The 17274-nt window shown below is 35.6% G+C and overlaps 2 protein-coding genes across 2 annotated transcripts in view; one reads left to right on the top strand and one right to left on the bottom strand.

Annotated features, from left to right (window-relative positions):
* Positions 1-17274, top strand: part of LOC105226103 (peroxidase) — a 42657-nt gene that overhangs the window by 16627 nt on the left and 8756 nt on the right. The window contains exon 2 of the mRNA XM_011204878.3: positions 2934-3107. Coding sequence (XP_011203180.1) covers positions 2934-3107 — 174 coding nt within the window. The remainder of the gene's footprint in view (positions 1-2933; positions 3108-17274) is intronic.
* On the bottom strand, positions 3114-17265 carry LOC105226101 (uncharacterized). Its single transcript, XM_011204877.4, has 5 exons — positions 16382-17265; positions 11365-11556; positions 10937-11248; positions 10754-10883; positions 3114-10698 (listed from the first exon to the last, which is right to left on the bottom strand). Exons 1-5 carry the CDS (start codon positions 16601-16603, stop codon positions 10613-10615), a joined length of 942 nt encoding a protein of 313 aa, XP_011203179.2. The 5' UTR covers positions 16604-17265; the 3' UTR covers positions 3114-10612.

Here is a 17274-nt window from a genome sequence, read left to right as displayed (position 1 = left end):
TAAAAAGAGTTATGCTTTATATTAACTGAACATTTTTTAATTAATACTTTTAGAATGATCCCGTATTGTGATCGTGGTTAACATTCGACTGTTCCTTTACAAATCTTTCTTCTGTACAAATTGTTCTATCATTTTCCGAGAGGATTTTCAACAAAACGCGTTCCTCAAAATACAAACGTCATGCATAAAATACAAATGTCATTCTAAAAATTTTAAAGCCCAGAAGACGAAACCAGTCCTTCTATCGGTTTTTATGAAAATGTATAGTATTTTCCCCAGTCGCATGAAATTGAGGAAATATTTAATGCATTGCAATACCAATTAAGTCTCACGAGTATGTTTAATAGTCGGTGCACCTTATTTAATGTAAAACTTGAAACGAATTATAACTTTTCCATAACACTTCAATAAAAAATGTGTCCACCGTAATGCAGTCACCTAACCATTGATTGATATCTCGTGCCAATCATTTGTCGATTTCTGACACATTTAAATGTTAACTGTATTATGCGCAAATAACATAAATTTTTGTTTGTGTAGCATACAATTTGTTGAGTATTATCATTTTGTCGCCTTAAATTCACCCTACGATTTTAAGGCAACAAATAAGCGCTCTAATGACCTTCTTGGAGTGCTTTGCAGACTTTCAACACAATTTTACAATTCTAATTTTGCTGCCAATGCGTAACGTTATTCGTATGTATGTATAGGGCAACAGCTAACATGCATCGTGACTAAGGCAAATGTCAAATGTGAACACGCGTAATGTGGGGAACAATAGTTACAATATTTCAATGTAATACATATTCACAAATATTTCCTATGTAGATTTATATTAGAAAAAATTAGAAAAAAATTGTTTAACCAACCAAAGCGTTGATTCAAACTAATATGAATTATTACAAAGTGCACGTTTTGTGTATTGTTAATGTAGTGTTCTTTTAGAATAAAAAGATGTTGTTTCCTTAGTATCTGTGAAAGCGATAAAGGTTATAATTTCCTGTCTAGTCCGTCTCTATATGTATATCGATCTGAAATTTTGCGCACGCCCTTTTCTCCCCAAAATGCTGCTTTGTGAGAACGCCGACATCGGACCATTATAACATGTAGCTGTGATACAAACTGAATGATCGACATAGTAAAAATCGAAGAATTTACTCTTAGAGCCTCACAAAACGAGGCGTATCTCAAATACTAATACTAAAATTTAGTGCAGATGTCACTAACAGTACTATTAACTTACAGAAAAAAAATTTACCGATTCGAAAAACACGCGAAATATAAGTTAAAAAATTCACCTTTTAATTTGATCACAGTAGTATAACTCGTACAGCTTTTCGTTTCATCGAATGCAATATTCACATATGTATATGTACATGTATGTATGTATATATGTTACTCATATCAGAATTTTCGAAGTTTCGGCTGGCTGTACTTCAAATAGATTGGTGATGGTTGGTGAGGTACGTTAACGAGTAGGTTCGAAACTTCTCGAAAATACCTCTTGCGAAGAGGGGTATAGGTGCTATGTTTCACTGGCGGAAATAGTTCTTCATTTTAATTTCGTTCGTTGTCGAATGTCAGGAATAAGGAGAATACTAATTATTTACTAAACTGGCTTTTAGACTAATTGGTGAAAATGAAATTCTATAACTGCTTTGTTTGTTTTTTTTTTAACTTTAAGTTAAAAGTTTAAGACAGCAAATTACATCTCCTTTTCAAATTAACCCTAAGTTGTGCTAAGTGCAGAACCTTTTTCTGGTTTCCAAACACATGGAATATAACAAGTTTCTTCGATTATGGAGTCGTTCTCACAACATTCTTTGTTGCCATTTTTATAAGTTGTAAATATTTCCAGAAATGAAGTATGTATGTATTTCTGCGATAGTGTCAATGATAATGTTGAAAGATGGTAAATGATATATTCGCCAAGCCGTTAGTCCCAAAAAATAATATTGTATTTTATTATATTACGCCAAGATCAATTTAATTTAGAAAGTACAAATCGAAAAATATGCTCAATTACGATTCAAATGTAATGTTGTCACAGTCCCTTTTCAAAGTATTTGTGAACCAAATACAACAGTCTCTCAAAAATTTGTAAAAGTTCGAGATACCTTAAGTACACATATACGTACTTATTTTTATACATAAAAATCACACATTGTTGGGACTTTCACTTCGACACCTCCAATTCAATTAATCTTTGTTCAATTGCATTTAATTGCCCCACAAAGCACTCAGAAATAGCCCATGGCGTGAACGTAAGACCTCCAAATTGTTTTTGTTATGGCAAAATTGAAGGTGAACGTGTTTGAAAAATCTTTGGGCATTTCTTTTCCCATTGGTCTTCAACAACTGGTATTCACTGTTACTTATCAGCATAAGCACACACCTACACATTGAAAAGCTTATTGGCCCTAATAAGCCTTCGAAATGCTGTCAGGCAATATATATTGGGTGAATTCGAATAGCGACCGGAGCATGGCTAGTACCAGCTCATTATCCGCCAACAACAGGGTGTAACTACCAAGCCGAATATAAAATTGAACTTATTTTTCCAGAGAAAAAAACAAGTTAAAGTAAATATTTGCAGAAATATCGCTTTGAATGACAGCGAATGTTAAATTTCGACAGCTAAAAAATGATAAATCACCATCGTCACGCTTGGGTTGATCACATATATCCAATCGATTGGGAAGTAAGTCACTATGAATGAGCGTTTATAAATTGCGCCATAGATTGTCGGTAAAACAAATGAAGTAGTGAATTCGAGGCAAAAAGTGTATGTGCGTTGCTCTACTTCGCACGTCTGGAAGCCGTGAGAATCGGTTTGAACCGATTTGCGGATATGCATAACAATTTTATATGGCAGATAAATTTAAACTATTACAAAGCAAGCATAGCTTACAACTGTTTATTTTTTCTTACAGACTATTACTATTCACCGCGGCCATATTAGCGCCATGTCTCAACACATTTGCACAATTTAACCACTTTGGTGAGCACCTCAACACACATACCGGCAGCGAATGCGCATTGATACTCTCGGGACCCGGACGCTCATCAGTCTATGATTACAATGTGAATCTTTTCCGTGGCACAATGTAAGTTAACTAATACTAATACTTTTACAAATCATTACTGCATATACCTGGTTGTGCTGTGTTCACCTAAAGGTTGATATAAATATAAACAGCGAAATTAATTTCAGTATTCAAATAATTAGAAAATCTGGTCGAGAATAAAATATCCACATAATTTTGTTAAATAAAGAAAAAGTGTGGTAAAAAATCAGCCGATAAGTGGTCATGTAAAAATAAAGACATTATCATGTTACTTCAAACTAAGCACCTCAATTCTTGTTTTTATTAATTTCTAATTTCCTTCATACTTATGTAGCCGTAAGTAGTCAAGGATCTTAAAGCCACAAAAGTGTTAAAGATTTACTTCCTTGTTGAATATATTTTCATAGAAAATGTAATGCGCTGATTGTCACAATAATTATAAGTGCGATACATAATTTATTATAAGTGGGCGCGTGCTCACAAACTAAAACACAAAAGTCGTAAGACGCTGGTCGACTCGTGCCTCGGCTTCCAATTGCAGTTTACAACTACTTGTACATAACTGTGCCAATCGCCACCGATCAAAGATCCAATTATTTAAATATGCGAACTCCAAATCACCGGCATGGATTTTATGAATATAATTTTTGTTGAAAGAAATCTGACTTTATCTATAATAATCGTTTTCCAAAAATTATAACAATCATGTGGGGTTGAGTTCACTGGGACAATATAAATATTGTTTGTCTAGACATGGGTTTTTCAAGAAGAAATAAAACGCATATAATTCAATGTTATGGTCAAGAATTTAGGTTTATTATAAAGATAAGGGTTTGTCATTATGTTTGAAATATGGTGAAGTGACCGGCGCGGCTGGCTCGAATTAATGCCAGCAGAGAGGCCCGATCACTTTCTTCAGCAATTGGGGCCCTATGTCAGCTATACCGCGCCGAATATTCTCTTCCAAGATATCAATCGAATTGGAATTATGTGCGTAGCCAAATGATTTCACGTAACCATAAAAACAGTCCAGAGGTGTTTAATCACAAGATCTTAGAGGCCACGCCACGGTCCCACAATGCGAAATTATGCGCTTACCAAAAATTTTCCTTCCATAAATTGATTGTTTCACTAGTTGCCTGGTATGTCAACCAAACGTCCTATTGACTGTAATAATACCACATGTGCGGTTAAATTTTTGAAGAAACATGGATCTGCCCATGAGCTAAACTAATTAATGACTTTTTGGGGATTTAACGATTTCTACAATGGCTTGCAGATTTTATTCACTCCAAATGGCATAGTTTTGTTACCCATTCCACCAAAACAGCAGAGCGCCTACCGAATCATTACTTTGGTAATAAATTTGCCCGGTTTGCAAATGTTGTTTCGGAGTAAGTCTGTTTATTAAGAAATGGCAAATCAAATTGAGCATAAATCAAGTAACAAAAATACCAACTTCGAACTTTGTCATTGAAAACGACACAACTACCCCGTTACTTACTTGAAAACTGCTTATTGTATTTTTTTCTGCTCAATGGGAATGTACAAGCAATAATTAATTGGTCTCATTTTGACTGTTCCATTCTTGGCCTTTTGCTTATTTTCAACAATTTGAAATTTATAGTGAAATAAAGTAAGAATATACTTTTCTTGGAATTGACTAGGAATGACACAAACGAATAAACTAAACTCTAATTAATCACAAGTGTAGACATATACCAAATTGTTACATATTTACTATCTTTTCAAGGATCTTTGTAATTACTTTAACACACATTTCGTAAACAAATAAAATATCAAGACAATTGTACCTACGTATGTATGTATGTTTTACCGCCAACGAAAGTAAGTGAACTCATTTGCATGTAATGTACCATATATGTATGTACAGTAATGTGTAATGAATATTCGAACAGCAATAAAACTTGTAACAAACTAATTTTCTGCTTGATTTTGCACGCTATTAAAACAAATGGAGCGGCAGTTTGTTGGTGTCGTCCAAAACCCAAAGAAACTCATAAGAACTGTCGACATGTTCAGGTGTCAGCTGTGCGGCAAGTGCACTAAGTGCTTGCTATTGCAATGTGAGCTGATATGAGAGGCGCCGCAAGCAGACGAACAAAATTGAGTGAGTAATTTGAAATAAATACCGTCCTACCAGTTGACATATGTACATGCTCAAGTAAAACCATCACATGACCAAAAACATCTTCGAATGTAGCGGCATTATTGCTGCCGCTGCTGCGCCACAGCCCGCAAACGATGAGATCAGTTTTAAAAGGCATGTCGATGCGACGTTCTCATACTGCCACAAGCCATCGCAGATTGCATTGTAAACCGTAGATTCGCTGGTGAATTTCGTACCACGGCAGCTCGCCTCACAGCTTGTAACCGCCGGCAGATTCAGTTGTATTTGGTTATGTATGAAAGACGACGGATGCACTATTGCATCATCGCCTGTAACAGCTGTGGCATTCGCCCACCAACCAAACACCAAAGAAACGGCGAATCATGTGACCAAATTATAGCTGCAGCTGGCAGTTCGCTCTAACGGCTTTTCGGTAACCACAGAGTCGTGGCACAAATGTATAATGTGCAAAAGGTGACTACTCGGCTAAGTTAGAGAGCGTGTGTTCAGTGGAACTATTTCGGAAATATCTGCATTTTAACCAACTCTTTTATGACCATTATTATTTAGAGTGAGAAAAAGTTTGGTGTACAGAGTTAACATTTGTTTGTCTTCGGATCAGAAGTCGGTGCTTTCTCAACTATTTATCCAATGGAAGTTGTAAGGATTTTAATTACTTTCACGGATTTTCAAGTCGTCATTTTGTAAAGTTAAATTACTTACGCACTCATAGTAGCTGTCTATCGCTGAGTATCAAGTAATGAACTTTCTATTAAAACTATTGACTGTGTTTTTGTAATGAGAAGTCCATCTTTTAAGTTGTGTGGGTGCTTTTGAAAACATTCAAAATAAAGATATTGCATAATAGTGTCCACTGTACTTCAAAATTTTAAAACAATTTCGTTTCAATTGGTGCCCTAAGTGGTTAAGTGATTTGCACTTTCACCAATTTTTATTTTTATTTTGTTTTTTGAAATCATAGATTTGATCTACTTTTGCATTAGACATTTCACTTTTTCGGAAGCGACGTAACCACTGCTTGGAGCGTTCATACACATTTGAAAGGATTCGGATACATACAGGTACATTTCTACATGCAATAGAGTAGCGATGAGTTCATACATAATTAAGTAAATGCGGGTATATGTACCTATAGTTGAAATCAATTATTATTATTTTTCTTAGTTTTGCGGAGTTATAAACGTCCACACTTATTGTTTCTCGCCAACTAAATGAGCGTTTTCATCAGTGAAATCAAGTGGAAAGTGAAGGTATTTAAATGGTTTTTGCTTAGTTGGTAGGGAGTTAGAACCAATTTCTACAACTGAATCTGGATTTAATCCGATCATAACCAAAATATAGCTAAATATTAGTTTTTAAAATAAAGTTAAATGCAATTGGAAAAAATGTAAATTATTAATATTTCGGTCAAATTAGAAACAAAATAAAAGGAAGTTACGTCAAAATACAACAACTTACATTTAAGGTACACAACATCTATAAGTTGGTTATAAAAATACTGGTAAATATTCAAAAACTTGTAAAAATCCTCAATGCCTGCTATAATGTATTAACATTATCCCTCAATAATTGAAGAGATATTCTTAGAAAAAAAAGTATAATAACATTTTTTATACTCCTGTTCACCTAATCAGGATATATATGGAGTTATATATGTAGTAAATGTATAAATGATCGGGATGAAAATTGTATGTTTGGCATCCAAGAGCGCATATCATAGTATCTTTGGGCGTAAAATCTGGTGAAAACTTTAACTTTTTTCGAACACCTGGCTGGCTTTACTCTACATAGATTGGTTCTGATTTGTGAGGTACTTTAATGAAACCCACGGAGCATTTAATTATAAATCGATTGAGGACGATTTAGTATAATTTTCGCTTTGATTCCGTCAAGAAATGAAGTTGAATCCTTTCGAAGGTATTTAGCCGGCGATGATTCTTGCAAGTTGCAGGAGCATAAAATGTTCGGTTATAGCCGCGCTTCCTGGCTATAATACACAGCCAAATTACTATCAGGAAAGGATTCTCTTTCAATTTCAATTATTTATCTAACATATTGACGGATTTTATGTAAAAAGGATTGTGAGATCAATGCCATGGATTAAATTTAGTCCCGTGGGTCCTTGGATATGAGCGGTGCGTTCCCATCGTCCCGTGTTTACCTCTGTTCATTTCTTAGCGTTCTTTTTTACTGGTGTTGGCACCGTTTACGCGGCCTTAGCTGAGTTGAAAAAGGTTAAGGTGTTATTTTCCATCCGGGCAACGTGACCTAGCCAAAGCAGCCGCTGCCTCTTATCTCGTACGACTCATCGTTCCTTCAACTGCGGTACTCGAAGTTACCAATGCGCAAACCTTTCACTAAGCAAAACACTCCTAAGGGGGATTCGTCAGGTAATGTCAATGTCCATGGTACAGTATGCAAAATTTGACAAAAATCTTTAATGTGATTAATGTATCAGTAAATCTTTAAGAAGATTGGCAAACTTTCTAAAAAAACTTTTTTCCGAGATATTGCTATACCCATCGCATTTTATGCAACCCTACCGAATAGAGGCACAAATAAGAGTGTATTCACCTCTTCGGTTCAGTTTTAATACATTTGTCTTTTCTCGTGGTCAAGTCGTTGTTTTGCTGCAATGGCGGCTTGTTGCCAACCGACACGAAGTCACATGACGCACTTGCTGTTTTTACTTGTTTCATTGTATTTTTATTTATATCACTCATTTTGTCTAAACGAATAGAGCCAAAAGGGAAGTCTAAAAATGAATTTTCCAAGCAAATGTGGTGGAAGACTAGTTTTCCTAGTTTGAAATTCAGTGACTGCAAACGAAAGTGCGAGACGAGTGCGTGACTACAGAGTCAAATCGCCAAAATTCACTCCGCATTTAAGCAATTACACACACAACTCTTTAATAGGAGGAGTATAACTAAGCAATCTGTTGATTAAAGAAATAGAAACTGCGTCAAAGATGTATGAAATGAAGCTCCGATTTAAATTCAGTCGGTATGCCACATTGCAGAGCGAAGAAGTGGCTGGCTGAATTGCTTCGTAACGGTGCACAGCGTTTAGTAGGCCCACCTTCCCAGTCCATTGATCAGAAATTCATTTCCACTTTGCTCTTACTATCGGCTATATACGCAATGGTGAAAGGTAACATTCGTCCTTCTTTTTCAATTTGAAATGATTCACAACAGCGATGATGTGTGCGGTAACCTGCAGGTCGTTTTATTCATCTGACGGAGGCTGGTTAGATGAGTGATACCTACTTCCAATGTTCCTCTTCTTTTTACTGGCGTAGAAACCGATTACGCAGTCATAGCCGAGTTTTTTAATTCGCTGAATTATGTCAATGTCGTGGTACTTATATCTCTTACAGCTCATTGTTCCATCGAACGTGATATTCGCCGTGGCCAACGCGCAAAGGACCATAAATCTTCCGCAGAACTTTTCTCTCGAAAACTAGCAACGTCGACTCATCAGTTGTTGTCATCGTCCAAGCCTCAGCACCATATAACAGGACGGGAATAATGAGTGATTTATAGCGCTTTGTTTAATCCAATGTCGCAGATGTCAAAAATTTAACATATATATTCTAAAGTTGTTGTTTTGGGTGTGATGTGAATGGATTTGGGTGTGGCTGCTCCAGAAACCACAAAACTTTGTCTCAAATTGAAATCTAGGATTGTCGCTTTGGCAATGATTTTAGTACAAAATGGAATTATGGAGTTTGGCATAACTGAATTTGAATTGGATTTAAAATGCCGAGTGCCTAAGCTATAATTTAAGATGAAAAAAGTGATTTAGATCCAAACGATTATCTTTCGTTCACATATACATAAGTATTAATAATATGAAGTTTACTTTTATACAAGCCTACATAATAGGTGTTCGCTATGTTTATCGTTGTCTCATCAAAGCGTGTTGCATAAGTAATCGCATTATCCAATTACTATTACATGCTAACAGTAACGAAATATATTATAAAACATACATATGTGTGTATATGCATGCATGTAAACACAAAACTACAAACTTGGTTTCTCGTCGCACACTTATGGACCACATTAAAGTAATTACACCGTTGACTGGGACAACAAAACGCGTGAGGCATTTGCTAAAATTTAATTCAACAAGTTACTGGCAAATTTTTATTGCCGACTTTGGCCGTTTAAATTTTCTCTAACTTTGCGAAGTGTTGCCACGTGACTCTTTAGAAATAACCAGTCTATACCAACAAGGCCTAGACCGAGCAGCGAGGATGTACTTACGCAATATAAAGTGTAACTTAGAGATTACCGAAAGCGATCGTTGTAATATTACTTTTCTTTCGGCTGGTTGTTATAGCAAGATAGCTTTCTTCGTATCTGCAATGAGATACGAGTACAAACATATGTGTATGTGTATACAATTTTCAGCTCACCAGATTGGTCTGAAAGTGCCACCAGCTGGCTTGGCTAGTCGGCTGGTTATGTGGCAGTGCAAAAATGTCGCCTTGCAGACAAAAAAAGTACTCTTGATCCAAAATCAATGGCTAGTTGTTTAACGGCATTTCAAGTCACCTTCAACCAGCCGACACCATTTATGTTGAAATCTTCAGCGAGTTTTTTTTTTAGTTCGCAGATACTTCAATTGAATTAGGGTCTGCGTACTGATGAAAAATTGCACTTAATAAAGTTCAATGCGCGCCTGGAAAAAATGCCGTAATTGACGAGGCTAAAACTAGTTCGAATGAGTAAATCATGATTGCAAATGTGAAATAAATATCGAATATCTCAAAAATTAATATAATAATCGCATATTAAAATAGTTTTTTATGCAAATATTATCAATAATATATTGCTTAAGTCTTGTAGATGTATTTAATTTATGCAAGTCTTATAGTACAGTTAGATATAGTAATTTAATATTGTAATGGGCATAAAAAGTATTTCTGTTCCCAGGTTTTTGTATGAATTTTTACAAGAAGTACTCTAAGTATAACTTAATTTAAATAAATAAAATCCGAATGAGTTCCAATTTTGATTTCAAGAAATGAAAAGGGTCAAATCGCAAGTTGATTGTGCTCCTAAGCCCAGATAATCATGTACCTGAAGAAATTACCCAGTTTTTAGATAATTAAACTTAGACTATGTTTTGAGGAATATGAGATATTATGTTTTACTTTTCATTTATTCACATTTGGTAGCCGAGTTCAAGCCGGATACTATTTACAAGAGCTTGATATGACTTCTCTAGAGTGTATGGTACGTCATTGTAAAGTCTTTTACTGTAGTAAGTGCTTTTAAGAAAAAATTATACTAATTTGTATTGAGTTATTTTTCTTTAACTTAAATATATAATATTACAAATAAATTTTATATAGAATCAAACTCATGATTATCGAAAATGTTACTTAGTCATACTCAGCTCCAATGGTAAGACTGATTTCCCCCGGTTGCACGAAAGTCTGGTGGTACCACTTATTGGTATCTAAAACAACTAAGAAGATAGCAAATAGTTTTTAAAATATACCTTTACTTAGAAAAAAAATTACTTATGTCCCCCTTTCGAACGATGGTGTCGAAGCGTTTACATTTGAAGTAGCATTCCGGTGGTGGTGCGAGTAGCCATCGTTTACTGCCCGATAGCTGTGCTTGCCACGATGGTAGGCGTACATTGTCGATCTGTGGCATGTACATTAAAATACTATTTACGAGCTTGCTTCATTTATACTTACATGCATGTGTGCACCCAGTCCAGCTGTGCCGATGAAGAACCAATCTACCGCGTTGTTTTCGGATGTGGGTGGAAGAAAGTAGGGACGCCCATAATGCTTACGAAATTCTTCAGCTGTCTCAGGATTACAATTACTCCAGCCAAAATACCACGGCTGATAGCCAGTCTGTAACTCCACGCGCTCTTTAGGCATATCCAAGGCTTTGTAAAGATTCTTGAAGCCTGTCTGGTAGGGTAGAAACTGGCAGTCGAGTATTTTTTGTTTGCGTTTTGCATTGAAATAAATGTCACGGAAGTACCAGTAATTGAATTTCTACAAAAAGCAAATGCTATTAGTCATTTGAAATAAATAAGTCATATCTGAAATAACTAGTACGAAACATAAATATCTGAGAAAAGATCTGCTCTAACCTTAAAAAAAGTACTCACAGTTGGTGCTGTCCAATTTTTTGTGGCATCCTCCACTATGACTGGCCCTCCTCCATAGGCATATCTTGATGCGAATTCCTCACTTGTTATGCCACGTAAACGTATCGCATTTTCTATTTTATCACAAAAGCTGCAGTCTTCAGAAGGTCGAAAAGCATATCGAAGTGCTCTTGGCAACTCTAGTAGACAGCGCTGCAATAATTACTTTATTATATCTTTAGTATTTGGTGTTTTCAACAGTTTTTTCTCTTGGCCACCTTTTTTAAAATCAGAGTCGATTGATTAACCAAAAGTACCGGTGAACACACTAAGGACATGAACTTTGGAAATGCATACATAACTAGTATATGAATAAGATACATAACTATAATATATAAAATATATTCCCATTCTTTCATTTATTGTGGCGATTTTCAATGTAATACATTTGAAAACCTATCTTTATAGTTGTGCGGCGTGTATTGAGAAATTGCGGTTATTTTGTGCCTAAAAGAACCAACGTCGTCCTTACAATTTTGCGTACTTATGGTATACTCGTACACTGCGTTGACAGTTCCGCAGTCAGTAGGGGGATTCTTTAGCTATTGCAGGGTCGCATGAAATGCAAAAATCCTAAACAAAAATTTGGAAGAGCTCGAATACACCTTATTGTAGAAACGAAAATATCTGCGAGATATATGTGGGCATGTGACAGCTAACACAGGGTTGCAATTATTTTGCAACGCCTCGTAGCATGAAAGTGGCTTTTGAATTGTCATATTATGCAGCCATTATATTATGTTGTGAGCGAGTTTTGTTGATGTGCCGTTGCATGGATTGGAAAACTTTGCAGTCCGTGCACCATGAGAGGGTTTTAATAAGACCAAGAAAATTCTCGTTTTATACATTTTATAAGGGTCGGATCAATGTCTTGGCCTGAATGAATATGCAGCGCTAAGCCATCTATGTAATTTTAAAATAATAAAAAAAATTGTCCACTTAATTTGTTTAAAATATCACATTTTCACCAACTCAAACGGTTAGAAGTCATGAGTAAAGTCGGAAATCACTATTTAGAGTATATTGGGATACAGAAATGTCTGCGGTTTTTGCATTACCTTTTGATATTGCACTCGAAAAGATATTTTCAAACAATTTTATATACTTATAACTCACACACTGACAAGTTCGGCAGAGGTTGGCAATATTCTTGCGTGGGTGATATCAAGTACCCAAAAATTATCATTGTCGAAATGGCGTCGCGTAGTTAGGTTCGAGCTGATACATACTCGTATAGTGCATAGTGAACCGTTTAAAATTTTTTTACTTAAATAAATATTGCATAATGTTTATTTGGCAATTAAAATCAATTTAATAGGAGCAATTATATTTACATATGCTATGAAATATAATTAAAATATTAACCATACACATACATACAGTAGGTAGAAAAAATAAATTATCAAAACAATCAGCGCTGTTTTAAACGCTCTATACTTTTTCGCGTAATTGAATATAAATTATTTTGTAAATGTTCGGAAAGTACCGTTATCAATGTATCACGGTTGATGATTTTAGTGGCGATCGGCTGTCTGGTAAAACAGGCCTCGTGGCCTCTTATTGAAATGCTCAGTGGCAATGCGTGGAAAAAGTAAGTTATCAAGTACAGTAATTAGTGTTTTTCATATTAAAACTTGAAAATAAATTACAAAAAAGCATTAAAAATGCAAAAATGCTTTACTTTATAAATTTTGAAATTGAAAATTGGTAACTAAAGTTTTTTTTTTTTTAATATTAAGGCGATTTTTTTACGGTATTTACGGTGAATTAAAAAAAATTCTGAAAATGGTAAATTTTAAACAATTAGCGAATGCGGATTGTTCAACCATAATTAATTTGCATAAAGATAGTCACACGCAGCGTTATATTGCTGAAAATTTAATAAAAGCCAGGTCGCAAAAGGGGAAAGTTATTGCCGGCTACAACAAAATAAATCGAGTTATCTGGAAGAAGAGACAAGGGCGCCCAAAAACAACAACGATCCCTTCAATTCGTGCACAGTTTATAAAAGAAGGCAAGAACGCCCCCTCAGTGCATACTGTGCGTAACAGATTGCACCAAACCAATATTCACAGCCGCTTTGCAGAAAGTTACTCCATCTAAATGAGGCAAATTAAAAAAACGACAAGTATTTTATAAAGACCACATATTAACATCTAAAAATTTTTGGCATAAAGTGCTCCGGACTAATGAATCGATGACTTGTCTTCGTTATTCCCTCGGTTTGGTTTACGTTTGGCGTGTATTGAAATGGCCTCCTCAAAGCCCTGACTTATCACCAATTGAAAATGCTTGGGCAATCCTTAAGATGCGTATAACGGGAGAGAAACCGCAAAACCTGATTGATTTGAAGAACTGCATCTATAACATTTGGAATAATTTTCCACAAAATTAGTGTTTTAAGCTTGCCAACTCCATGCAACAACGATTGGGTCAACTAGCAAGACGAAATTATGGACATTATCGATATTAAACAATTTGATAACTTATTTTTTCTACATGCAATTTACTGTATGTTTGTATGTTTTCCTTTTATAAAAGCAATTAACTTCCAAAATGGCAGTACATTGCTAACAATGAATGGCATGAAATGTATGTATTTAAAAATCAATTGTTAAACATTAAAAATAATCAGCATCCAATATTGCCAATATATTACTAGCAATCTGTATTTTTAGCAATCTTAAATTGGCTGCCTAGGTGTTCCTTAAGGGATGTTAGAGTAGAGATAATAAATATATGTATTATAATATAATTTTGAATATTTTCGGTATTGAACTATAGTTTACTACTATGAGCGAAAGTAGTAAGAATTTTTTTATATTTGTTAAATTCTTAATTTATTTTTTCAAAATCCTTGTCGTCAAAGTAATCACACATAGCTCCAATACACTTTTGTCAACTTTTTTTCCAATCCTCGAAACAGTTATTAAAGTCAATTACCAAAATAACTTTCTATGATATTAGTTGAAAATTTGGCAAAAAACTCATGAAACGGGGGTGCCTTATCGTGGTGCAAAACCCGACAGTTGTCGGCCCACTAAAATAGTATCCCTTGTTAACAGTTTTGCCGGTCGTAACGAATTCGGATTGCACACCTTGATAATCGAAGAAAACCGTCGAACTAACTTTGGTTTTTGACCCGTTTTGACGTGGTTTTTTTGGCTTCGGCTCATCTTTGCCACGATATTCGGCCGATTGATCGACCGTTTTCGAGTCGTAAGCATAGATCGGGTAGCATTGTTTCACAGACGTTTACGCGACGCTGTTTTTACGAAAAAAAATCGCTGACTGTAAATTGTCAATTCTTAAGCACTAATTCCTTTATTTTATTGACGTGTTGATCATCAGTTGATGTTTATGGCCGTTCGTCGACTCATTATACACAACATTGTTGATCGCGACAATTACCGACCAGCGTCAACTGATTTGATGCAACATGAACAATCTATTCTTCGGCAATTACGATCGAGTAAACGGTATGGCCGACTTCGATTCAACTCAAATCATATCAGATTAGTGAGTTGCGACGGTTTCCTCAATCAAACCGATCAAGTATTGTATTGATTCCAATCATGTTCGATTCGTGGACACGGTGGTTACAAATGAATTATTCGAAGTATTGCTAATCGCCAATCATATTTTTTTCGATGTCGTTTTGCAAGTGGAACTGCTTTTGAGCCAGACCATGTGTCATTGAACGGAACAAATAATATTCGGATCGTGCAACATAGTAGGACTTCCCATTTAAGCGTTTTCAGTTAAATTTTAACAGGTTTGGCAACGTGAGGCTGAGTGTTGTAATGCAACATAATCACTTTTACGTGCCTCACCTGGTATTGAGGTCATAAGGATCTCAAGTTCATTGTTTCTGAATCATTCCCCGTGCATGTAGTCGCTCTGAAATAGCACGGATTCTCATTCATCTTCAATTCTCCTTCTTCGATATTGTTTGTGATTTCTTTACGTGTACGGTTGTTAATATCGAAATCGCCATCTTTGAGGCGACGAAGCTAATCACGGCACAATATTTCACTTGTGGCGGCACCTCCGTAACGTTTTTGCATTCCCCGCTGTGCTTTAGCCACCATCGGGAACATAGTTGCGCTCTTCACATACTTTCTCACATACTGACCGATATTTTTGGTAAAGACTTAGTTATAGGCACTTGGGTCCATATTTTCGGTATCTGACGCGGTTTTAGATCGATCTCGCATTGTCGATTTCCCAGTATAACCTTATTGTCTAGCGAATTTACTTAAAATTGGTTGAGTAAGTCCTAAGATATTGGTTTTCATTTAAAGATGAGCTTATGTCCGATTTTGATACCCGCTTCTATAAAATCTTGTTTATCATCTTGACTGCAAAACTTAATGCCTCTGAAACATTTTTCCATAACCGTTATGGGGTGAGTTTCGATTTCACCTATTTTAACACTGTTGCAGAAGGAGGTGTTGAGCAATTTTGATTGCTTTAGTTAAAGTGGTTTGGGAGATCTATATTGACGTGGCACGACAAACCAGGACGTGGTTATAGTCTGATTCAGTGTACAAAAATATTTTCAACTACAGGTGCCAACGCATCCAAAACCAAACTCACTTTGTGACATTATTTGTGACTTAGTTTATGCAATAGTAATTCTATTTACGATACTTTGCAAGAAATGCGTGTTCCAATTTATACCAAAATACCTCAAATTTACTCAGGTATTTGCAATGGCATATGCATGTACGAATACCCAGATATGCCGGAGATGCTTCGGTTAATCTCTTTGATTGGTATTTTAAAAAATCATTGGTTGAAAATGCCGATTTTACTGTTACCAGTTATTAGATAAATTTTAATTGTGCGGAATTTAAGATTTTTTAGATAATGCACAATTATGCGAACTTTTCTATCTCTGCATTGTACCATAAGTATACAAATTTGTGTTTTTTGGTTTGAACATTTAGATTGCCTATCCAATACTTCTGCATACCTTTGAAGACATTTCCTTGCAGAAATAATTGTATCCATAAGCCGAGAGAATAAAAATCAAGCAAAAATTTAAGAATTTCCATCGTTTACTCGCATTTTCACTTTCATTTTCACACAAAACTTTCTGTACACAACTGAATGCTTTTGGATCCAGACACCTTTCCTTGCACTTTACTGCCAACTGCTGCAACTTCAACTTCGCGTCGACTTTACCGCAAAACATTTCGCACTAGATAGCGATACAACCGAAGCGCTACAATACCAAAGGACTACTGTGATCAGGATTACGGCATTTTTACGCAATAGTGCAATGGATTGTCTTACTACTTGCTCCATATGCGAGTGTCGGCATTTACGCCTTCAAACGGCAATAATGTGATTATCAGCTTCCTTACAGTCCTTCTGACGTATGTCTCTTTGTTTGCTCCACAATGGGAGGGCATGGCGTATGGGTATGCACAATTGTATGTGTCCTGTCGTAATTTATTTTTTCGTCAGTCCGCTATTGTTCAAGACATGCTGACGCAGGCATTGAACTCTCCTACGCTCATATGATATGATATATACTCGTTTTTATGATGTGTTTCCCGCCGTTTTGTGCTGTGGGCGCTGAGAGTGTCCTTAAACGATAAGCAAGCAACAAGTTGATTGGATAATAAAGAATAGATGAAGTGGGTTACTAAAGCATGTGATGAAATGATGAAATTCAATTATTAGTCGATTTATTCGCGGCTATACATATTGGTGGATGAATGAAGTAAAGTGGGCATTTTAACACCCTCGATAGATTTTATTTTACTTGGAAACCGTTGATATAATGTATATACTGTTTCTAAGCATGGATATATTTAGATATGTATTTGTGACTATGTTTTTAATTCAGCTCTAACTATT

The sequence above is a fragment of the Bactrocera dorsalis genome, chromosome 2 (assembly GCF_023373825.1).
Source record: "Bactrocera dorsalis isolate Fly_Bdor chromosome 2, ASM2337382v1, whole genome shotgun sequence".
Classification (NCBI taxonomy): domain Eukaryota; kingdom Metazoa; phylum Arthropoda; class Insecta; order Diptera; family Tephritidae; genus Bactrocera; species Bactrocera dorsalis.
This window is presented reverse-complemented; position numbering and strand designations above follow the sequence as displayed.